Source organism: Penicillium canescens, assembly GCF_028828765.1.
Source record: "Penicillium canescens strain IBT 15451 chromosome Unknown utg000006l_segment0_segment0, whole genome shotgun sequence".
NCBI classification, from domain to species: domain Eukaryota; kingdom Fungi; phylum Ascomycota; class Eurotiomycetes; order Eurotiales; family Aspergillaceae; genus Penicillium; species Penicillium canescens.
This window is the reverse complement of record NW_026703968.1, coordinates 1,713,911-1,739,014: the sequence shown is the minus strand read 5'-3', so window position 1 is coordinate 1,739,014 and position 25,104 is coordinate 1,713,911. Positions and strand designations below refer to the sequence as shown.

At 50.6% G+C, this 25,104-nt stretch overlaps 11 protein-coding genes across 11 annotated transcripts; 5 read left to right on the top strand and 6 right to left on the bottom strand.

Moving 5' to 3' along the window:
* Positions 1-455: 455 nt before the first annotated feature.
* On the top strand, positions 456-2,782 carry ampp (aminopeptidase P; the record flags this gene model as incomplete). The annotated part of the gene is made up of 10 exons (XM_058518362.1): positions 456-531; positions 597-656; positions 713-878; positions 935-996; positions 1,047-1,268; positions 1,321-1,366; positions 1,418-2,249; positions 2,300-2,384; positions 2,436-2,480; positions 2,535-2,782. 10 exons carry the CDS (start codon positions 456-458, stop codon positions 2,780-2,782), a joined length of 1,842 nt encoding a protein of 613 aa, XP_058369150.1.
* Positions 2,783-3,194: 412 nt separating this feature from the next.
* N7446_009616 (exocyst subunit SEC8) lies at positions 3,195-7,186 on the top strand (the record flags this gene model as incomplete). The annotated part of the gene is made up of 9 exons (XM_058518361.1): positions 3,195-3,648; positions 3,709-3,882; positions 3,936-4,924; positions 4,984-5,100; positions 5,157-5,597; positions 5,658-5,793; positions 5,846-5,994; positions 6,043-6,150; positions 6,200-7,186. 9 exons carry the CDS (start codon positions 3,195-3,197, stop codon positions 7,184-7,186), a joined length of 3,555 nt encoding a protein of 1,184 aa, XP_058369149.1.
* Positions 7,187-7,712: 526 nt separating this feature from the next.
* Positions 7,713-8,992, top strand: N7446_009615 (putative extracellular cellulase CelA/allergen Asp F7-like; the record flags this gene model as incomplete). Its single annotated transcript, XM_058518360.1, has 2 exons — positions 7,713-8,504; positions 8,579-8,992. The coding sequence occupies 2 exons, from the start codon at positions 7,713-7,715 to the stop codon at positions 8,990-8,992; spliced, it is 1,206 nt and encodes a 401-aa protein (XP_058369148.1).
* Positions 8,993-9,634: 642 nt separating this feature from the next.
* Positions 9,635-10,061, bottom strand: N7446_009614 (uncharacterized protein; the record flags this gene model as incomplete). Its single annotated transcript, XM_058518359.1, has 4 exons — positions 9,635-9,731; positions 9,806-9,874; positions 9,932-9,972; positions 10,047-10,061. The coding sequence occupies 4 exons, from the start codon at positions 10,059-10,061 to the stop codon at positions 9,635-9,637; spliced, it is 222 nt and encodes a 73-aa protein (XP_058369147.1).
* A 241-nt stretch (positions 10,062-10,302) lies between these two features.
* N7446_009613 (Proteinase inhibitor propeptide) lies at positions 10,303-10,717 on the bottom strand (the record flags this gene model as incomplete). Its single annotated transcript, XM_058518358.1, has 4 exons — positions 10,303-10,393; positions 10,487-10,555; positions 10,608-10,648; positions 10,703-10,717. 4 exons carry the CDS (start codon positions 10,715-10,717, stop codon positions 10,303-10,305), a joined length of 216 nt encoding a protein of 71 aa, XP_058369146.1.
* Positions 10,718-11,104: 387 nt separating this feature from the next.
* N7446_009612 (basic helix-loop-helix domain-containing protein) lies at positions 11,105-13,167 on the bottom strand. The gene is made up of 3 exons (XM_058518357.1): positions 12,795-13,167; positions 11,750-12,306; positions 11,105-11,694 (listed from the first exon to the last, which is right to left on the bottom strand). The coding sequence occupies exons 2-3, from the start codon at positions 12,279-12,281 to the stop codon at positions 11,354-11,356; spliced, it is 873 nt and encodes a 290-aa protein (XP_058369145.1). The 5' UTR covers positions 12,282-12,306; positions 12,795-13,167; the 3' UTR covers positions 11,105-11,353.
* Positions 13,168-13,989: 822 nt separating this feature from the next.
* On the bottom strand, positions 13,990-15,187 carry N7446_009611 (putative protein N-terminal asparagine amidohydrolase; the record flags this gene model as incomplete). Its single annotated transcript, XM_058518356.1, has 2 exons — positions 13,990-14,921; positions 15,004-15,187. 2 exons carry the CDS (start codon positions 15,185-15,187, stop codon positions 13,990-13,992), a joined length of 1,116 nt encoding a protein of 371 aa, XP_058369144.1.
* Positions 15,188-16,260: 1,073 nt separating this feature from the next.
* N7446_009610 (CAZyme family GH55) lies at positions 16,261-16,461 on the top strand (the record flags this gene model as incomplete). The annotated part of the gene is made up of 1 exon (XM_058518355.1): positions 16,261-16,461. The coding sequence occupies one exon, from the start codon at positions 16,261-16,263 to the stop codon at positions 16,459-16,461; it is 201 nt and encodes a 66-aa protein (XP_058369143.1).
* A 407-nt stretch (positions 16,462-16,868) lies between these two features.
* Positions 16,869-21,732, bottom strand: N7446_009609 (uncharacterized protein; the record flags this gene model as incomplete). The annotated part of the gene is made up of 6 exons (XM_058518354.1): positions 16,869-17,186; positions 17,250-17,737; positions 17,787-19,805; positions 19,957-20,917; positions 20,967-21,146; positions 21,202-21,732. The coding sequence occupies 6 exons, from the start codon at positions 21,730-21,732 to the stop codon at positions 16,869-16,871; spliced, it is 4,497 nt and encodes a 1,498-aa protein (XP_058369142.1).
* Positions 21,733-21,889: 157 nt separating this feature from the next.
* On the top strand, positions 21,890-22,123 carry N7446_009608 (uncharacterized protein; the record flags this gene model as incomplete). Its single annotated transcript, XM_058518353.1, has 1 exon — positions 21,890-22,123. The coding sequence occupies one exon, from the start codon at positions 21,890-21,892 to the stop codon at positions 22,121-22,123; it is 234 nt and encodes a 77-aa protein (XP_058369141.1).
* Positions 22,124-23,286: 1,163 nt separating this feature from the next.
* Positions 23,287-24,974, bottom strand: N7446_009607 (uncharacterized protein; the record flags this gene model as incomplete). Its single annotated transcript, XM_058518352.1, has 4 exons — positions 23,287-24,137; positions 24,190-24,579; positions 24,634-24,835; positions 24,885-24,974. The coding sequence occupies 4 exons, from the start codon at positions 24,972-24,974 to the stop codon at positions 23,287-23,289; spliced, it is 1,533 nt and encodes a 510-aa protein (XP_058369140.1).
* Between the last annotated feature and the right edge of the window lie 130 nt (positions 24,975-25,104).

Here is a 25,104-nt window from a genome sequence, read left to right as displayed (position 1 = left end):
AATGAAAGTGTATGATTTTGTTTCAATAGTTTAGTGTATTGAATCCTTTCCGGCTGTCCTGCCTATGAAATACATAATATTATACCAATATAACCAGGCTCATCTTATATACCAAGGGACTGAGGCTAACAATGTATTTGTCTATCAAAATCTCCCAAAAAACCAAAAAAACCCAAAAGAAAAAGGGCAAGGTCCAAGTATAGAGTGCAAACATAAAAGTGGGCCGAGCTGTCCGGAGATCCAACCTCTCCACCTGGTAAGGCCACTCACACGACCTGAAAGGAGCTCGTCATCGCACTTGTCCCGATTCTTTGGCTTTTGGGACAATTTGAGGATTCTCACACATCCCCCTCCCCATGCTCCTCTCCTCAATTCGCCTTTCATCTTTCCGATCGCTAAGGCCTCTTTCCCGCCCGAGATTCTTTTCTGTCTTCGGCCCGCGTTACACAGTCGATATGGCGACCGTCGATACCGCCGAGCGGCTCTCGAAGCTCAGGCAGTTGATGCAGCAGCACAAGGTGGATGTTTACAGTATGGCATCACTTCAGCTTTTCGGGTTGTTCGAGCTTGAATTTGCGCTAATCAGTTATCTACAGTTGTGCCCTCAGAGGATAGCCATCAGTCCGAGTACATTGCGCCCTGCGACGCCCGCCGAGGTTAGAGACTAGCCCCTTCCGCGCATCCTCCTGCACCAACGACTGACACAGTATAGAATTTATCTCGGGATTCTCTGGCTCTGCCGGTACTGCTATCATCTCTCTCAGCAAAGCCGCCCTGTCCACCGATGGACGGTATTTCAATCAAGCCGCGAAACAATTGGATAGCAACTGGGAGCTCTTGAAGCGTGGAGTCGAGGGTGTGCCCACATGGCAAGAATGGTATGCGGCGGCAATTATGTGGGGTGCTCTACACAGGATACTGAACGTTTGGATAGGACTACAGAGGAGGCCCAAGGAGGCAAGGCTGTTGGTGTTGACCCTTCCCTGATCACAGCCGGTAAGTTTGCCTATCAAGGTTGATGTGGACGGTGAAACTTACTTTAATAGCTGGTGCACGGAAACTCGCAGAGACGCTGGAGAAGAGCGGCTCATCTCTCGTCGGAGTCTCGGAAAACTTGATAGACTTGGTTTGGGGCAAGGACCGTCCAGCTCGTCCTAGCGAGAAGGTGCGCGTGCATCCCGAGAAGTATGCCGGCAAGACCTTCCAGGAGAAGGTTGCCGAGCTTCGCAAGGATCTCGAGTCCAGAAAGAAGGCCGGTTTCATCATCTGTAAGAATATTTAACCTGTAACGAAACTCTACAAGTGACTGACCGATTGCAGCTATGCTTGATGAAATTGCTTGGCTATTCAACCTGAGAGGAACTGAGTAAGAGAATACTCTATCCAACGCAGATAATAGCCTACTAACTCTGTCCAGTATCCCCTACAACCCTGTGTTCTTCTCCTATGCAATCATCACACCTACCACAGCCGAACTCTATGTCGAAGATGACAAGTTGACCACCGAGGTCAAGGCTCATCTAGGACAGGACGTCATTGTCAAGCCATACGACTCTATTTTCGCCGATGCTCAAGCGCTAAGTATCCGCAGTCAATCTGCGGGTGAAGCTGCATCGAAATTCTTGCTCTCGAACAGAGCTTCCTGGGCGCTCAGCACCAGCCTTGGTGGTGAGGGACAGGTCGAGGAGACCCGCAGTCCCATTGCGGATGCCAAGGCCATTAAGAACGAGACTGAACTCGAGGGTATGCGGGCATGTCACATTCGCGATGGTGCTGCCTTGACCGAATACTTTGCTTGGTTAGAGAACGAGCTCGTCAACAAGAAGACTGTACTCGACGAAGTTGACGGAGCCGACAAATTAGAGCAGATTCGCTCCAAGCACGAGCTGTTTGCTGGTCTCTCATTTGATACCATTTCCTCGACTGGTCCCAATGGTGCTGTCATTCACTACAAGCCCGAGAAGGGAAGCTGCGCTATTATCGATCCTAAGGCCATCTACCTTTGCGACTCTGGCTGTCAGTACTTCGATGGGACGACCGACACCACGAGAACTTTCCACTTCGGTACTCCCACTGAGTTTGAGAAGCGCGCTTTCACTTTGGTACTCAAGGGCACGATTGGAATTGACATGGCCGTGTTCCCTAAGGGCACCAGTGGCTTTGCAATCGATGTCTTGGCCCGCCAGCACTTGTGGAAGGAAGGCCTTGACTTCCTCCACGGAACAGGCCACGGCGTTGGCTCATATTTGGTAAGATTCTTCATTTAATTCTATGTCTTGCGTCACTAATTCCGTTTCAGAATGTCCACGAGGGTCCTATTGGCATTGGAACCCGCGTGCAGTACACTGAAGTCCCCATTGCTGCCGGCAATGTCATTTCAGATGGTGAGTATATCTTCTACTGTTGCCACAGCTCACAGCTAATCACTGATATAGAACCCGGATACTATGAGGATGGCAAGTTCGGCATCCGGATTGAGAGTGAGTATATTCCCAGCAAAGAGAAGTTGAATCATACTAATCATCTCTGTACAGATGTCGTCATGGCCCGCGAAGTTAAGACCCCTAACAACTTTGGAGACAAGCAGTGGCTAGGCTTCGAGCATGTTACAATGACCCCGATTGGTCGCAACCTGATTGAGCCGTCCCTGTTGAGTGACGCCGAACTGAAGTGGGTGAACGACTACCACGCTGAGATCTGGGCGAAGACGGAGCACTTCTTCCAGGCAGACGACTTGACTCGGTCGTGGCTTGAGCGTGAAACCCAGCCCATCTCCAAGTAAATGGTCGTTAATAGGCATGCATCTGGCAGTGTGATACCATAATTTAGCATGCATGCAGATACAACATTTTAGATCTGCATTTAATTATGAGTCAGAATACAATATTAAAAAACCTAACAATACTAGAAGATACCATGTGCGTAGATCATAGATCTCAGGTTCAGTACAACTGGCCGGAATGCGGGAAGCTCCAGTGGAGCTGGCAACTCCGCCCTGCCTCCACCACCAACCTCAATTGCTCCCAGCCTACATTCGACGAAGAATGCCCACTGCCCATCGCCTACTGTCGCGCGCAAGCCACACATAAAGCCGGACACATATCGCCAACTGCGACCCCACAGCCCCTTAACGCAGTCCACCAGCGCTTTCAGACCGAGCCTGACCACCCCGTGCTTAGTGGACATCATTTGGGATGAGCGGCCGAAACGGCTACGGGAACGGATACGGCTACTCCGACACCGGCCGCTACGAAACGAACGATGGCGGATATGGCGGTACCAACAACAACCTTGGGGTAAACGGATACAGTGGACGGGGTGCTGGAGCACCACCAGGCGGAGGTGGACGGTCAGATCGTCGCCCGGGAGGCTACGGTGGCTTCTACCCCGACTCGAATTCGCAGTCGCCTATTTCGCAGAGCCAGTCTCCAGAGCGCCGGCGCGATCGAGGAAATCGGGACTACCAACAGCCCTCGCAGTCCACTTCCACTTCGCGGTCTCGGACGAGGAATCAGGATGCTGATAGGCGATACCGGGAGGATCGGTCTAGAGATGCGAGTCGGCGTGCGGATACTAGGGATCAGGAGAGGAATGCGTCGCCTGTTGTTAGAAGGGGGACTACCTCTGGAGAGTCACAGGCTATTGAAGGTTTGTATTCGGCCCCCCGGCTCTCCCACTAGCTGGTGTTAATAGAGGTTTTTTCTACAGCTGTGCTTCAGTCGATTCAGCGCGATTGGGACTTCATGACCGACGCCGAGTGTGTGCCGGTACACGTTGCTTTGAGCTTGATGGATACGAGTACATTGGGCAAGGCAGATCGCGAACCGGACTTCCTGCATATGTACAATGATATTCAGAAGACACTGAAGGCTATTGTGAATGGTAGGAGCTCCCTCTAATCGCTAAGGAGGGATGATGCTAATATTGCCCGAAAGAACATCACCAAGGTTTCAACAGTTCCATTGGTACTTATCACAAAATCCAGGCGAACATCTCTTCTTCGCAAAATCGAGTGCGCAACCTGAGACACGCCCTTGACCAAGCCAAATCAGGATTAATATCGACGAAGCCTGAGCTGAAAGGACTGGCAACGTCCTCTCAGAACTACGATGACATTGTTCAATTGTTCACTCAGATTGAAGAGGTTCAATCTCTTCCCGAAAAGCTCGAATCCCAGATCTCGGACAAGCGATTCCTTGCAGCAGTGGATGTTCTTCACGCCGGTCTTCGACTGCTACGGCGTTCGGAACTGGAGGACATTGGCGCCTTGTCTGATATCCGTGCTTATTTCATTAACCAGGAAACATCACTTACGGATATCTTGATTGAAGAGTTGCACGATCACCTATACCTCAAGTCACCATATTGCTCTGATCGGTGGAAAGCGCCGACTACTGAAGGAGAGGTGAATACATCCAGTTGTACCGGAAACCGATCCTGGGAGCGGCCTATCTATAGTTTCCTTGCCAAGTTCGATCCGTTGACGCCCATGGTCGAGGATGCCTCCCGAAACCCGGAGGCAGACACCTTCTCCTATATTCAGCTGTTGATCGAAGCACTTAACAAGATGGGTCATCTTGATGTCGCAGTTCATCGGATTGAGCAGCGTCTTCCAGTCGAGTTGTTTGCTGTGGTGGATAAGACGAATGCCGACGTTGATACTCGCTACCCTGCCCCCACTAAAAGTTTCTCAGCCCAGGACAACAATTACAGCAAGTCCAATCTCCCGACTGATATCATTGAAAAACGTGGCCATGTGCTCTCCGAGTTCCTGTGGGCACTATATGCCAAGTTCGAGGCTATTGCAGAGGGTCACCGAGTCCTTCATGATGTTGTTTCGGCTATTGTGGAGCGAGAAGGCCTCATCAAAAGTGAGACACTTTCTGGTGGATTCAAGGAGTTGTGGAAACTCCTGCAGAGCGAGGTAAGATAAGGAGTGGTGAAAATAAAGTTTTTAGGGTAATTCGCTAATCTTCCTTCCAGATACGGTCCCTCATGCACGACTATCTTGCGACAGATGGAGATTCCTCTGTCCGATCTAGAGGCGAGGAGTCTGACTCTCGACGCCATCTGTACTCGGGTAACCGTGATAAGAACAAGGTAAGACAAAGAGTAACGATCATTTATTCACAGAGCTGACCAGCTCAACGTTGCAGAAAATGTTCAAGCTATCCGACATTGAGCAAAGCTCAGAGATGAAAGCCGAGCAAGATGAGCTGGACGAGATTCTCAAATCCTCTGTGCCAGGGCTGGTTTCCAAGTCAAGGCAAAAGGCCGCCACGAATGATACTTCACAGTCCAGCAAGGGTAATTCAGGGACTGGCCACAAGATCTTGCTCGAGCCCAGTGTCTTCAATATGGGTCTCCTCCTACCACCTTCCCTATCCTTCATCCAGCGTCTCAAAGACATTGTGCCTGTAGATGCGGATATTGCCATGAGCACATTGACTTCCTTTTTGGACGACTTTATGGTCAACGTCTTCCTGCCCCAGCTGGATGAGACCGTGACGGATCTCTGCACGCTCAGCTTTATTGCTGCTGATGCATTTACAGAGGACCCCCAATGGGCGAAGGTCTCTCCTCGGCCTATTTTCAAGGTGAGTTTTCTTCCCCTCAATAAGGGTCTTGTGAGAATCCTAATTCAGTCCATCTTCTAGGGAACGGTCAAATTCATGACCATTGTTCGAGAGTTTAGCAAAATGCTGTCTAGTATTCCACACGACCAGGCATTCACGCAACTTCTTATCGACCAGATCGTGACCTATTATGACAAGTGTTGTGGATGGTACAAAGGTTAGTCAACTTCGAACGTTCCTTTGCCAATTTAAGCTGATAACCCATAAAGCCATGGTTACGAGAGTGTCTGCGCGCAATCATGGAGGCGGCGTCCGTTTGAAAGCTGCGGCAGCTTTTGTTGAAACAGGCGACATCCGTGATACAGTAGAAGAGCTGTGGAAAGGTTCCGGTGACAAGAAGCAGACTTTGATTGATACGGTATGCAATTTTGTAGCCATTCACAAAAACTTCCGCTAATAGACACAGGAAATCGACTTGCTTCTCAAACGAACAAACGAAGTGCCTTTGGAGCCGTACGACATCATATCCGACCCTAAGACTGTTGTCTCTCTTTCTCTTTTGTATAACAGCATGGTACGAGGCTCTCCTTTTTGCTTTTATTCGGTTATTGACGTGTTTCTAGCAATGGCTTGGAAGCCACCTTGCCAAAATCCGCCTTGTTGTCGAGCACACATCTGACGCCGAATCATCAAGTTTGACTGCAACCGGCCGGCCTTCACGCAGATGGACCTTGTTCGGGGCCATCAAACCCAAGCGTGATAGTATCAATAACCCGGTGCATTTGCCGCTCAATCACGAGACAGTAGTAGCCTTCGATGGGACTCTTGAATCACTACACGGGCTTGGTACTACTGCACTTTTGACAATGCACGTCGACATCCGCTGCGGCATCATCCACATGTTGACTAAGACCATGTCCGGGCCAAACCCTCCTACACTACGCAACTCCGAGCCCGTAACTCCATCCCCAAGTACGCAGGACAACTGGTGGCACATCATCATGAACCAGCCAACAGCAGCATCGCCCACGATCCTCACATTAAACAACGACCTCATCGAATTCGACACGAATATCTCGACATATCTCGGGTCCGTTGAGCGCTGGTTCATCACATCAGGTCTAGCCCGGTTCATTGACCGCGTCTTTGTCGCCTGCACCCGGTACATCGGGGCAATGAACGAAAACGGTGCTCTGCGACTGCAACTCGACGTGCTCGTGCTGCAGCAGAACCTGAAGAACATCATTATCGACCCAGCCAGTGATGTCCCTTCCTCGACAACAGATTTGCACGAGCAGGCCTCTCAGGAGGTCGTTGCCTTACCGCGAAGCGCCAAGTTCCTGGACTGGTTCCTCGAAGGCGCGGAAAAGTCCCTGGATTACGCCAAGGATGAAAAGGAGGCGTTTGCATCTCAAGGTGCCAAGGCCTTGGCAGCTGGAAATGGCGAGCCATTCACATATGACGAGTTATGTGTCCTGGTGGACTTGTGCTTCTCAGAGATCCTCCGCGGCCCGCGTGGGGCAGAGAGCCGGGAGGACTTTATGTCGGCGAAGAAGGCCAGTGCGGATGCCCTACTAAGGCTGAACGAGATCATGTGGGACGCCCGGTAGGGGAACCTGTTCATACTATTGCGCTTGGTTAGACCTGGCAATTTATTCCGCGGGGGTTTCAGGGTACTTCTGCACACCCAATCTCACTTGTTCCAGTGTCATTTCCTCTTTAATATAAGCACCTCCCCACTAGCCCTAACTCGGTATAGCACCCTGGGCCACGCGCCCTTTTCGGCTTCTCCCGAGCATCGACACTGGCCGTTGTAATCCACGTCGTTTCAAATCAGATTGTTACTGGAGTCGTTAATTACCAGGGTTTTGAGTCGCCCAGACTTCTAGACTTAATAGCCATGTCTTTCCCCATCCCATTTTCCTTTCTCATACCTTCTTTTCACTCCTGTCTGGCACAGTACAACCTTTCAATCTGGGATTCTCGCCCCAGACGTCCATTCCTTCCATAGTGCATCCAGCACGTCCGATCCTTCGTTTTCAAGAAGCGACGTATTTGTCCCTTCGGATCTCAATACTGTAGACTGCCCACTTCAATTCTTTCAATCAACTCCGCGCCAGACGCGAACTATCCACAATGAAGTATTTCAGCCTTGTTTCCGTTGCCCTCCTCGGCGCTGCTACTGTCCTCGCTGGCCCTCTTGGTATCCGCGAGGATATCGGCCAATGTCCTAAGGGCTATACTATGAGCGTCTACTACAAGACCATCTACCCCGAATCGACTGCGTCCGCTACTGTCGAGTCTACTGTGGCTCCATCGTCTACCGCTGCTCTCGTTCAGTCTGTGAGCCCTGTGGCTGCGGTTGAGGTCTCTTCTTCGACTACCACTTCTTCGGCTCCTGTTGTTGAGACCACATCCGTTGAGACCACTGCTCCTGAGACCACTGCCGCCGAGGCCGCTGTCGCCCAGACCTCTGCTGTCCAGTCCGCTGCAGTTATTAACCTCATTTCTCCCTCTTCGATTGAGACCACCGCTGCTGCTGAGACCACCGCTGCCCCGGTTGTTGCTCAGGTTCCTACTTCGTCGGTTGAGACTACCACCGCTGCCGAGACTACCGCCGCGGCTGTAATTGCCCAAATTCCCACCATTTCGGCCGAAACTGCTGCCGTCGAGACTACTGCGGCACCTGTTGTGAAGGCTGTCAGCACCTCCACTTCTACCACCTCCTCGTCAAGCTCTGGAGAAAACTCTGGCTCAGCCACCTTCTACGGCGGCAACGTGTCCGGCGGAACATGCTCGTTCTCCAGCTACACACTGCCAAGCACCCTCTTCGGCACAGCCCTTTCAGGCGATCGATGGGACAACGCCGCCAACTGCGGCTCCTGTGTCTCAGTCACCGGCCCGAACGGTAAAACCATCAAGGCTATGGTAAGTCTAAATCCTGAACATGAATATCTCACTCCACAAAACCCAAAGCCTAACAAATCACTTCCCTTGAATAGGTGGTCGACCAATGCCCCGAATGCGAAAGCAACCACCTGGACCTCTTCCAGTCAGCCTTCGCCGAACTGTCTGACATCTCTGCCGGTGTGATCAACATCGACTGGTCCTACGTCTCTTGCGACCTCGACGGCCCCATCAAGCTCAAGAACAAGGAGGGTACATCCGCCTATTGGTTCTCCATGCAGGTCATCAATGCCAACGAGGCTGTCACCAAGCTTGAGGTCAGTACCGATGGTGGTAGCTCGTGGAAGAGCACTACCCGTACTTACTACAACTACTTCGAGAACTCGTCTGGGTTCGGTACTGATACTGTTGATGTGCGGGTTACCGGATCTAGCGGTAAGACTGTTGTTGTTAAGAATGTTGGCTGTGCCTCTGGCTCTGAGGTTACTGCTTCGTCGAACCTTTCCTAGGAAGTCCGATTTTGATATAGGATTGGGACTTATGAAGGGGTTCTTATTTTCTTCTATTGATATATTGAATTAAGTTATGAGATTTGAGTGAGAGTCTTTCTGTTGTCCTTGCATGATTTCCAGGGCTTCTATGATGTACTTCTATGCCCCTCCCATAGCTATCTTGAATTTTAACGCTACTGTCTCTTTCAAATCATTCTTCCTGCCTAACTTATAGACACTGAGCACATGACAGCTAGTGATGTCTACTTAGAATTGCCATATGCTTTACAAATTCCAAGGTCGCCTGTTCAAGGCCATCTAAGCTTAATCTCGCATGGTATCTTCAAAGTTAAATAACACAACAATATCATCACTTTACTCCGTACATCTTATAACAATTACCTTCAAGACCATTGAACGTTGTACCTATCTCTAAGGTTCATAGCGGAATGGTTTATGACATCGTTGAACTTGAATACAGTAGATGTAAGTAAATACAGCACACAAAGAGAATAAACCAGAAGGGTACAGTAGAGCACAAATAACTAAGAACTCCGCTATTGTACAGATCCAATAGGCGATGATCGTCACCCATACATGTCCATGTAATGAAGATTTCCGATCAGCTCTCACATCCCACCTCGATATCCGAGCTCCAAACTACTGCGTCGCGAACTCCGAATCCCTCTCGATTCGCTGAATGTAGGGGTGAGCGTAAAAGGGCTTGATAATATCTTCATCGTAGTCAAAGGTAATACTAGTAGAATCAGAATCAGTCAGTCTGTCTTATAATATCGAGAAATGAAAAGGTGTGGTGGGAAATCGACTCACGAGATGCCCCCGGTCAATGAATACTCGTGGCCGATCCTGCCGCCCTTGTCGAGCACATCCTGTCTGACTCTGCGAGGGATATTAGGTCAGGTTTCCGTGCATGTAGGTATGTGATATGATACATACTTCTGCACCTGTTCTTCGGTTGCTTTAGGCTTGCAGTAGATCTTTTGAGTTTGGGATTGTTAGTTAGGGCTTCGTGTCATTACCATGTTGGGGAAAACAATGTGTGACAGCTTACGATGTAGTTGGGCATAATGGAAATTGAGTTATGGTGGTAAAGCTTAGAGGGGAGGCTCGGTGGTGAAATACTGCCGGGGAAGGACGGAAGGCCCGCCCTACTCCACTAGGATTTTATAGGCTGACCGACGCCCGTACATCATACATGCACAAGTAAGTTACAAGTTCAGTAAACTTAACGTAAGTTATATGTAGTTTCCGATCTGCTCATCTCCATTCCACCTGAATATCCAGTATCCAATATCAAATATCCAGATTTACTGTGTCTGAACTTCACTATCCTCCTCGACATTATCCACGTGAGGGTGCGTCTCGAGAGAAGTGACAGTATCCTTATCGAACGCAACACTAAATGCAATAGAATCAGTTATTGTGCCTTGGAATATCGAGAAATACTATGTGCATATAACTTAGTACGTTAGTAGTTAGTGGGAGACTTACGAAAAGCCCTTGATCAAGTTGTATTCATGAATGATCTCTCCACCCTGATCGATGGCATGCTTCTTGACTCTAAAAGAGAGATTAGTACCCGGCATCGAGTAGGAGAGCGTGTGATACATACTGCTGCACTTCGTCGTCGGAGGCATCCGGTTTGCATGTAATCTGTTGAAATGGTTAGTTTTCGTTTTTCATTTGTGCAGATAGGTAGGATCTTACGATGTAAGACGGCATGATGTATATGTTTATATTGTATACAGTAAGTTGCAGAAGGGGAAGTCCAGAGACTAAATAGCCCCTGGAGCCTGGAGGGCGTGTTTACATCATAGAGGGGTAGCCTTATCTCCGCACGCTAATACAGTCGTTCCGATCTCACCTCATACGTAGTGTGGAAGTGGCGCAGCCTTTATGACACCATTTCTAACATATTGAAGAATAACTCATATTGTACCGCAGCTCCATTCCCAAGCGAACCCATCCCATCCGTAGATTTCGCCAGCCTATCCATTAAAGATGAAAGATAAGAAATAATAAAAAGAAAAAGGGTAAAAAAGAAAAAGACCACGAATAGCGTACAAACGCAGATTTGTGAGAGGAGAATCAAGGGGACTCAGAAATAAGAAACATCGCAAACAGGGAAATAAAAAAAGGTAACATTCAGGATGCCTGGGGCAGAATGTTTCTCGGGGACACGGGGGTAATGATAGGTCCATGGGGGTCATATCGATTGAGGAAACATGGCAGAAAGGAGAAAAGATCAGACAAGAGCAGAACAACAGATTGGAAAACAACAGGGAAATGAGGGTATGTTCAAGTCTTAACCTCCTAGCAGGCAATAGTCGTAGCACGTGAAGAAAGAACAGAGATTGCCTACTCCATCTCCAGTGTCTCTAACTCTTTTGAGTCCTCATAGTCATCGAACTCTAGACCGGCATCGCGGCAACGCTGCAACCACTTCAGAGCAAGGTTGTTGCGTCGGCTGACCTCGCCCTTCAGCTTGGAGTTGGAGTTGCTAATCTCGGCAATGGCGTGGTTGGCAGTGAGACTGTGCTTTTCAAACTGCTCCTCGGTATTCTTCTTCTCTTCTTGTAGCTGGAGAATGTATTCGATGGCACGTTGGAGTATGGCGCCCTTGTTCTTATCACAGTTGGGCACGAGACGGGCAATCTGGTTAATGCCTTCGTTGATAGCTTCACGACGGCGACGTTCAACTATTTCAGACAGATTAGTACGGGGATGTGCGACAAAAGCTCAAGACACTCTTACCTTCTTTGTGGTTGTTCTTGCGGATTTGGTGCCATTCCGGAGAACCGACAGTGGGCTTCTGATTCATGCTTTGTGCCTCACGCGCGGCGTAGACCGCAGCAGCAGTCGAGTTGTGGTTGTGGGCGCCACCCATAGGAGTCTGGTTCATTTCATCAAACGACAGACCCTGGGTAAGGTTGCTCGCATCGAATCCAGCATCAGGAGGAGGGGGGTATTTGTGTTGAGGGGTGTGTGCAGCGAGGGCGGCTTTGGCGTTGGCTGTCAGCGCGTTATCATCAGACAAACCATTTTGCGGGCCAACGTGTTGAAGAATCTGCTGGTCAATGTTGAGCTCAGCTCCAGTGTTGGGAAGACCATGGTCATAGTTGCCAAGTCCACTGTGACCGAAGTTGTGCTGGTTGTCTCCCATGCTGCCGTTGCTACCGTGAGAAGAGCGGTTTAGACGCTGAGGATCAGGTCCTAGATCTTCTGAGCCATCTCTCTTGCGCTTGTGCGATCCATTGTCGGGGCTGTTCATTGTGGGATCAGACATACTGAGCCTAAAAGGCGATCACTTTCTGATAATAAGAGTCAGTCAGGGGTCGCCAACAGGCAAGTGAAACAGTCTCGGACAATAAGACAAGGCAATGATCGGGAATGTCAATGTCAATGCAGCCTTGAGGTTTGATGCGTAGGCCAAGCCACTCCGGGCAGATCAGTGGGCACCCCGCGAAGTAAACAGACGCGTGGGTCAGACGCGCTCGGCATCTCTCGGAGGCCGGCCATGTCAGGCTCAGGCATCGCCAGCGATGCCTGGCAGCGGTCGGCAATGTAAAGACGATTCTACAGGGCAGTGACTCTGTCCAGCACCATATCCGACGCGATATCTCGCGACACCCATGAGGGTCGAGGACATCAGAAACGCGTCATGGTGGTCTGCAGGCAGCGAACGTCACACAGGGGGAGGGGATAGCATCGTGAAGGGCACTCGCGATGAGCATCTCGTCGCGACGTATGCGATGACATGGGGGAAACTAGATGGAGATGGGTTTCGATGGAGCCGTACCTTGGGATGATCCTCTTTATCACCTGACAGCAAGTCACCTGCCAACAACAAGACGCAGGTCACGTTGTCTGTGAAACACCGAATCTCGAAAATTGGGGCACGGAAATTGGAAAGTAGAGAAATTGATGGATTGGATAGCCAGCGGTGGTATCGATTTGACCATGTATCGAAACACGGCAAATTTACTTAAAGAGGGGGAGGATTCTTGGAGATGTAGAGTAGGCAAGTCAAGACGGAACTCACGTGGCGAGGAGATGTGGTTGCGAAGAGGGTCCGCCCCGGCGGAAGGACCAACAGCGCAAAAGGGTCACCTGATATTAGGTAATCACGCGTTCCTCCAGTTCCTCCGGTTGTCAACCAAAGAGAACCGGGGAAGTTCAGGAACAAATCGAGCTGAAGATAACACTGAAATGCCTCGTCGCCTCCCCTCTGCAAGTCATGTGTAGCGATCCCGTGCCCCTCCGCTGCACACCCCCTTCTGCATGATCTGATTGGCCGTCGGATGCTGGGGGAAATCCCGGATCACGTGCCGGTATATCCCATGGCCACTCACGGGTCTTGGACTGCGAGGGGTCGGACCGTCGAAGGAACCTACATCTATGTACATGTATGGCCTAGATTCAAGGGGATTCTCCCGATGCAGGGCACTATGAACAAAACGGGATGACCTAGTTCGAATTGTGATATAGAAGTCCGCTTCCAATCCACCCGGGCTTTTAGGTTACTCCTAGTTCTTCTATTCTCAGTCTACATCTGGTCCCCCTCATTCTTATGGGTGGGGGAGAATCACATGTTTCAGAGACATTAAGATTCCCCCCAAATCCTTCACACCATCTCCAAAGGGTTGCATTAGACAGAAAGGGTCTTCACTAGTTTCTAGTGCTCTTCATGAGGATCCAGTGATCATGAGACTGCATCTGTTGCAGAATCTCTGAGCGTTTGCCTGAAGATGTTGACGATCTCGATGATCTTCGTCTGGATGTCAAGGTTAAGTCCCTGTCACATGGATCATCTGCGCATGATGCGAGTGTGGCAACCAGTCAGTCCCAGTATCGCCATAGCACTGAACAGATATACACCGTGTATAATTCTTCTGAGTGATATATCACGGAAACCCGACCAGGGTCGATCTTGGCCCTGTTCATAGAATCTGCTTTATCTGTAGGAGAGTCTGACGCGTTTGGTGTGCGCCTCATTACTTGGATGCCCGCTTCAGGGCAAAGACCATTTTTGGATCTGCCGTAGTATCTGCGAAACAAATACCTTCCTCCCTCGCGCCTAGCATGTCCCAGCACAGTATCTTCACGTCGGATGGGAGGTCATCCTCTGTCTCACTTTCTGAGGCACCTGACCCTGCATCTGCATCTTTCTCCGGTCGTTGCGTAATGGCGAGGATAGTGCTGGACCCCACATATTGCACCGGTGGCTTGGTCTCGTCCGCTGGTGGATCCTCCCCCGACCGGTTTGCAAAGACAATGATGATCCTTTTTGGGAAATCCGGCGCCTCTCCGCCGTCCAGGTCCACCTCGTGTTGCATTTTCCTCTTTATCAGCGGCCAGAACCGCTGCAGCCAATAGTTGAAGGTATCCATATCAGGTTTGTCCTTCAAATCCTCGAGTTCCTCAGGGCTCAGCATGCTGGTCCACGCCATAGACAAGATAACGAGCTGGGACTTGGAGTCAAGGACCCGGGATGCAAATTCCCATTTGTCAAATGGCGCCTCGAACTTGTACGGGTTGATATCCATACAGATACCAAATGAAGTTGCAATCTGCTTTTCGGGAAACAGCTGATTTCCCTTGATGGTAGATAACCTTTCTAGGGAAGAAAATTTGAGCTCACGGAAGCTTCGCTCGATATCACCTTCGGCCGCCCACGGCTCGTCGCACATGTACAAAAAGCTTTTGCGGTAGTTATGGATGAAATCGCCATTCTTGTCAACAACAAGAAGGGCATTGTAGCATGTGGTTTGGCCAGAATTTTGGGGATCTTTTTCAATCTCTGGATATCCGACACAAACCATGCATTGCAAGCGTTTGGCGGTTTCCCGCGCCCACAAAGAAGATGGACCGTCACCAAATGTTTCAAGGTATGGCGTGATTGCTTCCAACGAAGGGAAGTTGTAGCCTAATAATCAATGTCAGTTGAAGCCATTCCCATCGCAGACTCGCGATGAAAGTCGGGGTATACGCTTCGTCCAGGTACGTACCTGTTAAGGCCATTTCGGGCAGCACCAGAACATCAGGCTTCAAAAGGTCCACACCAAGGCCGAGACCAGGTTGCTCTCTATCTATAGAGATGGTCTTGCCCTTCTTCAGCAATGCATTGGCTGTCTCGATGTTGCCCTCGACATCGCCCAGCTTCGGGTTGAATTGAAGCGTAGCGATCCTCATCTCGAGGGATTGCGAACTTGAAAAAGTCCGGACGAATAAATGGAACTTGTTTTGCCTTGTGTCGGGATGTTTGGTGGGCCTTGAGGGGTATGCGCGTGAGATCACTGATACCCTGGGCGCGGTCGAGGTATGAAGTCCGTGTGCTATGGCCCCAACGCGGACGCAGCCGGGCAGAATTTTGGCCAGAATGATGGTGATTGGTAAATCTTGAGTACACACGAAAGATGATTCAATCGATTACTTGGTTCAGCCCCTGGCCATCACAGCAAAGATTAATTGTGGGATGTTGTGGAAGGTGTCGATAACTGCCGTGCCGAGATCTTATAAATAATGCTGCCTGAGGATTCAGTCTCCAACCCTCCACCCACCTGATGGCATTGTCATACAGTAGATGGACGGTAAGACCCATTTGATTGGGTACAGTAAGAAAGAGCAAGGTGCAGCCTTAGCTCTGCTTTAGCTTGAACGTCTGCTGTTCCGATATTTGAGTCATTCGACGCCCAGGCGCTAACGTTGGAAGCGAGATACAATAGGACATTCAAGCCCCAGAGATTCCTAACCAACTACATCCCCTTGCAAAAGCGCTGTGAGAACCATGGCTTATCCAAGCCAGCCTAGTATCTTTCATGATGGCTCATGGCCTACACTATGGCGGTCGTCGTCGTCTGAGTTTCCGCCTGAAGAAACAACCTTCCAGCGAAATATCCGACAAGAAGCAAAGCCAGAGTGGGAATCTGCCCCAGACTTTTTTATTTCAAGCCGGCGAAACGGGAGGCTGGCCATGGGGATAGGCCATCCATCGCACCACTTATGCTAATACATTGGATGAGGACTGGGCACGAGCCATTGAAAGCTGGACCAGGCATGTCTTGCTAGCCTGGCAATTGCAGAGGGTAAATGGGCCTGGGAAGGGCGCACACTTCTTGAACTGGTCCGCGAAGGTTATCGGCCCTTGTAAAGGTATAACGTTACCTAGATATGGCGATGGCTAGGTCATTCCGAAAAGGCCGCGACATAAGCACACGACTGTTGCTGAGGGAACCACCACTCGCTGTGATAAGTAGCATGTTGTCATGAACGAAGCGATGCAAGAAAACTACACTACGATTTGTGTGCAGAAGAAGATCCCTTGGAGCTTGTTCTTAGAAGCCAACCCTTCGGTCAGTGCGGATAAGTGCAATGACAACCTGGACAATGGGTTCACCTACTATGCCGGGCCAACATATGGTTGGGATCTGTTCCTTGATCGAGACGATTGGGAGGAGGAGCTTTGAGCATTTGAGCAAGCTGTTCAAGAAACCTTACATCCTGTCTCCAGCATTATAGTCTTGGAAATAGACAACGGTTGGTTACAATGAATTTGACAATGTGCCTACTTTCTATTCAAGTTCCGGGTCTGACATACCGCAACTTCGTAGAGGTACACATCTATGGCACACCGTATGAGTTCCCTTGGGGCAGGGAAAGTTGAAATAAATGATAAGCTAAAATTCCTCCTATGGATATTCAATAGAAAAGAAATCGTACATCAAAGCGCCTTCACGTTATGCAAACATGTAACACCTAGTTAAAGGTGAAAGTACCAACAAATGCGTAAGTAAACAATGTTCAATGAAAAAAAAAAAAAAGACACTCATGGTAATTGAAACATTAGAAGACGAATGAGGAGGGTGCATGGGAATCAGTCCAAACACACCACATCGTCATCATCCTCAACTGAAACCAAACGTTGGTTCTCCTTCTCTTTCTTCAGCTTTTCCCCCTTCTTTGCTTTCTGCTTCTCCTCTTCTTTTCTCTTTCTCTCAGCTTCAGCCCTCTGGTCTCTCTCACGTCTGTAGCGCTCAATCCCCAGAGAGATAGAACTCGATCCTTGAGAAGCGGTGCGTCGGAATCTGGCTTCAACGCGGGGGTGCGTGGAGTGCGCGGAGCGACTAGGGGCAAATGATGCAAGGCCAGGCGTATCTGGTCCATAATTGAGTGTGTATCCATGAGGGCTAGACTGTAGTTCAATGCGCGGGGAAATCAGTATCGGTACTCTAGGCTTGGACATGAGTTGGCGAACCTTTTCAAGTAATGCAGCACGACGGTGGTTGATTGGGGGATCCACTGGTGGGGAGTACGGGATGTCCTTTGGAATATCGAAGATTCCGGGTCCGTTCTTCAGCTCGTGGGCTAAGATCCGCGCACGGGATAGCAGGATTTCGTCTTCTTGGACTTGGCGCTCCCGAATTCGCTTTTGTTCCTCGAGCCATTTCTTCTCTTGATCGGTGAGGGGTTTGGGCTCAACTAGAGCCTTTGTTTCTGCGAGTTTTCTTTCAAGGCGTTCCAGGATCGGAAGCTTCGGCATTGGCTCGCTCAGGACCTTAGACAGGGAGAATCTGGGGTAAAGTGGCTCTTCTGACGTGGGAAGATCCGAAACCTTGGCCAGTTTGGGACTCGGGCCATTGTTCGACTTGGTTTCGGTAGATTCATCCAGTGATCTTTTCTTGTGTGCGCTTGTCGTCTTACTCCGCGAACGCTTTTGAGATACGTTTGCCTTTGGCTCTCGGGCTAAAAAAAGTCAGTAAGATACCACAAAGTGAAATGTTAGCAGACTTACCATCCAATTGAGAGAGCTCCGAGAGACTCATTTGCATTTCCTGTGGCTGTTGGGTGGGAGGTGCCTCGAAATGCACGGAGCGTTTTAGAGGGTTACCTGAAGATGCACTGGTGGACTGGCGTTTCAGAGAAGAGCGCCTGCGCTGCTTGGTCGTGTCATCATCATGCGGCCGTTTTAACGAAGCTTGCTGCACCGAAGACCCTGATGCAATTGAGCCTTGGAACAAAGGCTTCGATGACTCGGTTGGATTAGTCAAAGGGTTGTACATAGAGGACTTGGCATCGAAGAGCTTGGATGCCTGCCCAGATTGTGAGGAAAGTGACTGGCTAGGAGATGAACTTTTGGCGTGTGGGGAAGAAGCGAGAGTGCCTGTGTAGTTGAACAGAGAAGACAAGACTTGCTCAGGTGTGGGGCATTGTTCCCATGCGAGGGAACGCATTTTCGCAGGCTGGGTATCTCTCGTCTTGGGTGAAGTTGAGGGGAGACTTCCAGGGACAGGCGGAGGAGATGTAGGTGGCGTAGATGATACAGTTGCAGAAGAATCGACTTTCCCATTTGGCTGGGGTGCTGGAGTTGCGAATGAAGAATCCACCTCATTCGATACTCCAGGAACGGCATTCGTGCTACCGGCTGAAAAGCTAAATTGGGGCTTCGCAGTGGTTGACGCCGTAACTGGCTCCTTCGCCTTCTCGCTGGGTTCCGAGGGCTGTGAAAAGGCAGAGGGAGCAGCTGAGGGAGCAACTGTCCCTGGACCCGAAGATGAAATTGATGTCTTTGGAGTCAGAGATGCGAAAGGGTTATTGAATGCGGTTGATGACTGCTCAGGTGTATTGCTGGTCGCGAATATCGAAGCTGGTACCGAAGTCGATGTTGCCACAGGTGTCTCCGCTTGACTTGCTTCCAGTGCCTTTGTAAATGTGAACGGAGCTGCGGCGGTAGGAGCTGCGGTGGAGGGAGGTAGAGAGGAAGAAGGCTTCAGGAAGGAGAAGTCCGGAGTCGACGACGCCGGTGGGAAAGTGCTGGGTTTGAATATCGAAGACGGCGCAGCAGCTGTCACCGCGGGTGTCTCCGTTGTCTGGGTTGTATCTGGAGGCTTGACCGCGGATAGAGAGGCTGCGAATGGGTTTGGTTGGGAGGATGGTAGAGATGCGCCGGAACTCAAAGATGCGAATGGATTCTTCGGCGCAGTAGTCTCTGAAGAGCTGCTAGCCTTGAAGGGCGAAGATGTTGTAGGAGTAGCTGCGGTACCGGCATCGGCCTTTTGATCTACCTTCGCCGGCTTGGGGAACGAGAAAATAGATGATGACGGGGCAAAAGGAGATGGGGCAGCAGGGGTTGCAGCAGGTACATCTGTCTTCTCAGCTGGCTTCGCAAAGGAGAACGGGGACGATGAGGTAGCAAAAGGAGATAGGGCAGCAGGTGCTTCCGTCTTCTGGCCAGTCTCGGCTGGTTTGGCGAAAGAGAATGGGTTCGAGGAACCACCCAGGGGAGAGGGTGACACAGTATTCGCAACAGGAGTCTCCACAGGCTTCGAGAACGAGAAAGGAGACACAGAAGTAGTCACAGCAGGAGCCTCCACATTCTGAGCTGGTTCCGCCGACTGCGAGAAGGAGAACGGAGATGGCGCAGCAGACGTAGAAGCCTGCGCAAAAGGGTTCGACGACTGAGTAGCAGGAGGTGGGAAGGGGGATTGGAAGGGAGACGGGGCGACAGGAGGGAACTGGGCGCCTTCAGAGGCAGTGCGTAGATCAGAAGCCGACGTGTTGTCAACGAACCCGTTGGGCTCGATCACTGGGGCTGGTGTCTGGTTCTCATCATCACTCACGAAAAGACTTTTGCTGTCATCTGAGAGGTCAGATGCTCTGTCCTTCTGCTTAGCCAGGAGGGATCGATCGAGCATGCCCATTCTCGCCGCTTCTGGGATGGTCATTCCAAGAATGACGGCAACCAGAGAGCGGCCTGCACGCTTTGACTCGACGTAAGTCTCAGAGTACGAATGATCGGATGATGGCGAGAAACCTGTGAAAAATTAGTGGGTGACAAAGTATGGAGGGGAAAGAGCTGTTGTTGTTGGGTGGGTGGGCGGGGGGAAAAGAGAGAGAGAGTGTGTGTGTGTGTGTGTGTCTGTGTGTGGAGGGTTGAACGTGTTTTGGGATGGAAGAACACGTACCGATGGAGTCAACTGGTCGAGATCCCCAGTTAAGATAAAGTGCACCATCAGCGTGCTGAGCAAGCTGCAAATCCTGTTCTTCGCAGAACCGGATAGTTTGTTCGTAATCATCAAAGTGTAGCACCCTTGTCAACTCCTCTACAGTCCATTCCTCGTTCTTCGCCTGCTGTGAAACAGGAGACCGGCAGTAGGCCTTCCAAATTGCACGAATTGCTGTCTGACGAATGTGGTTGAAGTAAACCTCTGCCACACAGGCCATTAGATAGGGCACGCTTGGGGAATTGATAATGTTGAAGAAACGGGTGTAGAAACCCTGGGCAATGGCATTTGGCCGACGAGCGTCGAGAGCACCTTGGTATTCCCAGGTGTTGCCAGCAGCAGCAAAGAGATCGAGGGCCACTTGAACTCGAGGAGAGGCGAGTAGATCGGCTGGCCACTTCTGGACACGAGCTTCCAGATCGGGTCGCTGGTCGTGAATCGAAAACAAGATGTAATAGGCACGGAACTCATCCTCTCTTGGAAAAACAATGCGTCCACGGTTGTCGTCGTAGTAGTACATGAGCGAGAGCATAGTGTTGTTGAGCTGTTCTCGTTCCTGATGACGGTCGAATTGCTCTTCGTTTGTGGGATTCGAAAGAAGATGGAGAGACACGATATGGAAGCGCGCAATTCTCTCTAGGCACATTACTGCCATCTTGACATCCTCCTCTTGCGTGAGTTGCTGAACGGAGAAATCATTGCGAATTGAACGTGTCCGATCCCAGACGAACTTGTGGATGATGGCCAATGGCTCACTGCCACCAACAACATAACGAATGAGGTAGTTCATACTCTGCAACAGGGTCTTTGGTGTCCGAATATCCGAGGGCAATTGCTCATCATAACCAGCAGCTGAGCGTCGAAACCGCTTCAACATCTTGGATTCCATGATTTCCAGCTGGTTGGTCGCCGGGTCAAGGTACTGAAGAGGGTGAGCGGAGGGGCAACAAAAGGCAGGAGAAGAAGTTTACCTTTTCGCACTTGTCCATCATCTTTTGCACGATTCGCTCAACACGCTCGAATTCGGGGCACATGCTGGTGCAGGTTCCCACGGGTGTGATTGCCTGTTTCAACGACGTCGGCTGGTTGGGGTCTGCCATCTGTCCATCTTTGATTGCTCGCTGGCGCTCTTTGGCACGGTCGAGTTTCAACTGCAATTCTGGTTAGTTCTTCTCCCTGTCGCATGTCATTCGGGGGTTTGCCCACCTTGTCATAACGGTCCTGATAGTTGCCTGACGACGCGTTTTCTACCGGCCCACCAGATCCAATGCGACTGAAAGCCACTGAACCTTGATGGTTCATATTCTGCGCAGGTTTGGCGAATGGGTTGTTGGAGAGATTCGAAGCCGGGGACGCCTTTTGAAGAGCGGAGAACGGAGATTGCTGGACGGGCTGCAAGCCAAACGGAGATGCGACGGAAGAGTTTTGCTGATTCGATCGCGCAAATGGAGAAGTGGTAGCACCGGGGTCACCTGCTGTCGCTTGTTGTGTGCCATTTACAGTGTGGCTCGCAGCGCCAGCGCCGCGACCACGACCCCGACCCCGATACTGGCTCTGACCTCTACCTCGTCCACGCCCGCGATCCTTTCCATCACCCCGCGCATTATTCCCTTGAAATTGAGCCGCGGCAAGCCCAGAACTTCCTCCTCTTCCTCTACCAGCGGAGCCCTGCGCGCCTCGTCCTCCCCTCTGGCCGTTGCTCACGGCACCGCCAAAAGGATTGAACGGGCCAGCCATCCTGCCCGCAGATCGCGGAAGAAATTGGATAGGCCGCCTCCTTCTTCAGCGACTCCAGAGCTGATCTTCTTCTCAGATTGATCTCGATTGTCGGTTGGTTTTGGGATCACTTTTCGGTGAGATGCGAAAGACCGATCGAATGTTGAGGAATCTAAGAATGCTATTCGCCGGAGACGGTGACCGCCGAGGCGACGAAATCCAAGTCAGCCCATGTCCCTATATGACAATTGCCCGCCGGATATTCCCAAGTTGCGGCGGCGGTGCGCGCGCAACGGGTGGCCGGCACAAAGACGAAAGAGAGAACAAAGCGGACTCGGATGAGGTCAGACAAGGGGGTTTTACAGTACCTGTCAAAGGAAAATGGCCCGTCACTATCTACCGGTTTGGTTGAAAGGCATAAACAGCCTCGCAAGCTGGTCGACCGTCGCGATGAGAGTTTGAGCCGGTGATGCGTGCGCGTCGAACTTTGCGGCTGAGGATGGTGCTGGATGAACTGCAGTCGCCGGCGGTTAGTACAAGTGCAAGAATTCATCAAGCAGCTTGAGAGAAACAAAGCAGGCACTTACAGAGCAACAAAATGGGTTGAAGAAGTCGAAGATGATCCGCAATCCTCACGGAGCTTCAAGGCGGACCGCACTCCGCTGCTCCGCCGTGAGTGGCTGATACGGACCCGCGCGCTTGGCGTTTATTCGGCTGGTCATGCGCATTCTATGGCGACAATGGGCGTATTTAATCGTACTGTATTGTCTATTGAGGTATTACATTAAGCCCTAATTCGTGTGATTGACGGAATAATCAATAGAACAATACGAGAATACAACAATACGAGAACCTCCAGGAGGCAACCTCTAAGCAATCCTTTTACTGTACTAGTCAGCATATTTAAACCTCGATTTCTAGAAAGAGCAGAGCTTTAGCGGTGGAAGGCACATCCGTGATGTAGTAAACCTATGAGTCATAACAAAGAGAACTGGAAATTATGGTAGAAATGAGGTAATATAGACTTCAAATGATATTATAAACAGCAAAGAATTTCCCAAGTATCTACCAAAAATCTCGTTTATCAACAGAGAGCCCGAATATCCAAATCGGCGAGCCAAAAATCCCATATACAGAACTAAATATGAAAAGACAACCAGGTCATCACCGACAAGGTGAAGAAACAAGACCCAAAGAAAAGAAAAGAAAAGAAAAGAAACACAAAACGAAAGTCCGGAATATGAGAAGAAACCAAGATCAAACCCAAAGTATTTTCAGAAAAAAGAGAAAAAGAAAACAGAACCCAATTGCCCAGCACATTATGAACGACACTCCCAAATTTTTTAATCCACAGAGTGAACCACATCGAAATGATATGAAATAAAGACAATAACTCCCCTGACAAGGCCTTATGACAAGCGCTAAGTGTGGTTATCAGAGCCATCAGTCATATAACGTTCGTTAATACCCAAAGCCCTTAGGCAAGTGGGTTTCCTTCACGTCAACATGAATCGTCGCACCAGGACAGACCAAAGAACCAAGAATCAATCGGGACCAGCCCGGCCATTGAGCACCTTAGACAGCGTGGGAAAGAGGCAAGCCGTTAGGATGGGGATGGCCTAGCGACCCCGTGCGGAAAGGCAGAGATCGTTGATCAACATGAGACTGTGACATGTCGTGCATGTGGTGAGGAGCCATGGGCATGTGGTAGCTCATTGAAGGCTGGGACATGGGCTGGCTGGATGGTGCGGCGTTGTAGTCGACAGTGCCGAAGATGTTCTGGCGGAATGTGGGTGCAGGAGCCCAGGGGTCGTAATGACCGGCGCGTTGGTGGTCAGGCGTGGAGGTTGGGAAGGCGTTGTGGCTGGAGTAGTCGAAGACGGAGACGTCGTGGGGACTGATCATCTCCGCTGTTACGGGAGTGCTGAGCATTGGCTGTGAGGAGAAGGAGTCTGTGTATTGGGGTGGCGTGGTGTAGTAGGGGCGGTCCTGGCGGGGTCCTTCGAAGCTGAGAGGCTCGGGCATGGAGAAGCTGCCTGGGAGGGAGCGGGTGGCGGGGAGGGTATCGATGGGTGTTGTGAGGGCGGCGGTTACTTGCTCAACTGAGGAGATGGGCGTCATGAGCCCTTGTACGTTGTGCTCGGGCTCCTCGATTGTTACTGAGGGTGCGTCGTTGGACTCTTCTTCTTCGTCGCCCTTGGGGCTGGGGCCACGGTTCATGGTGTAGACAATCATGTTGGAGTCGACTTCGCCGCGCTCGAGGCGCTCTTCCATCTTGCGGACACGAAGGATCTCATAGATGATCTCGACGTGGGATGGGTGCTTCAAGCTCCGCTTGGTGTCGCCAGCGACTTCCTTGAGCTTGTCGGCAGTGATACCGTAGCTACCGAGATGACGGATGATGTGAAGGAGAAGCTCAATGCGGTCTGTTATTAGGTTAGCAAATAGGGCCTTGGTGATATGATAGGTAGAACATACACTCTTTGCGCAGGTGGTCAGGCTCCTTGTGCATGACACCTGGGGGCCACCACTCGGGCTTCGTCTTCTCTGGGTCACCGGTGGTGCCGGGGGCAGATCCTGGTGGAGGCTTGCCACCGTTGTAAGGGTGTCGGACCTGCTTGCGAGGCTCGATGAACTTGATGAATGCCTTGGCAACCATGCGGCAGTTAAGTTGTTGGAAGTGCTTGAGGGCACCCTCGTAGTAAGCCATAACCTTCTGGCTGTCTCCAATGCGGAGAGGAACCATTTCAGTGGAGCCATTAGAGAAGTCTTCACTGTCGGAAGCCTGCTCAGAGAGACGGTCCTCGGAAATAGAGGGAGCATTGCCTTTGCGGCGCCTCACCCGGCGGGGAGATGCGTCTACTGTCTCTGTGGCAGTGTTAGTAGATATATTTTGTTAGGAGCCAGGATCAGATTACATACGGCGAGGGGGTGCATGGTAGCCAATGCGTTCCCCGAGAATCTCGAGGAAGTTCTGGCGGACTTCTGGGCTGAACACAGTCGCGTTGTGTTCCTGAATAGATGAAGACTCGTCGACCTTGAGCTTGCCGTCATGATCGAGGTAGATCATGGCGTAGTGTGTATAAGGAGGACGGAATGATGAGCGAGAATGCGTCATCATGGGCTGGAAGATGTTAGTAAATAGCCAATACTATAGTAATAGATAAACATACAGGAGCAACGTCCCATCCGGGAGGTCCTTCGAGGGCTGAAGCGGATCGCTTCATGGCGCCAGTTGTAGGGTTTGGTTTACTGTAAACCATTGTTGTATAAATATACACAGAAATGCTTCGCCGTAATGTTGATACGGTAGCAGGGACGTATTCGGCTCAAGTGATAGAATCTCAGTCCAAATGGCACATCAAGATACTAAAAGAGGCGTGATGTATCAAG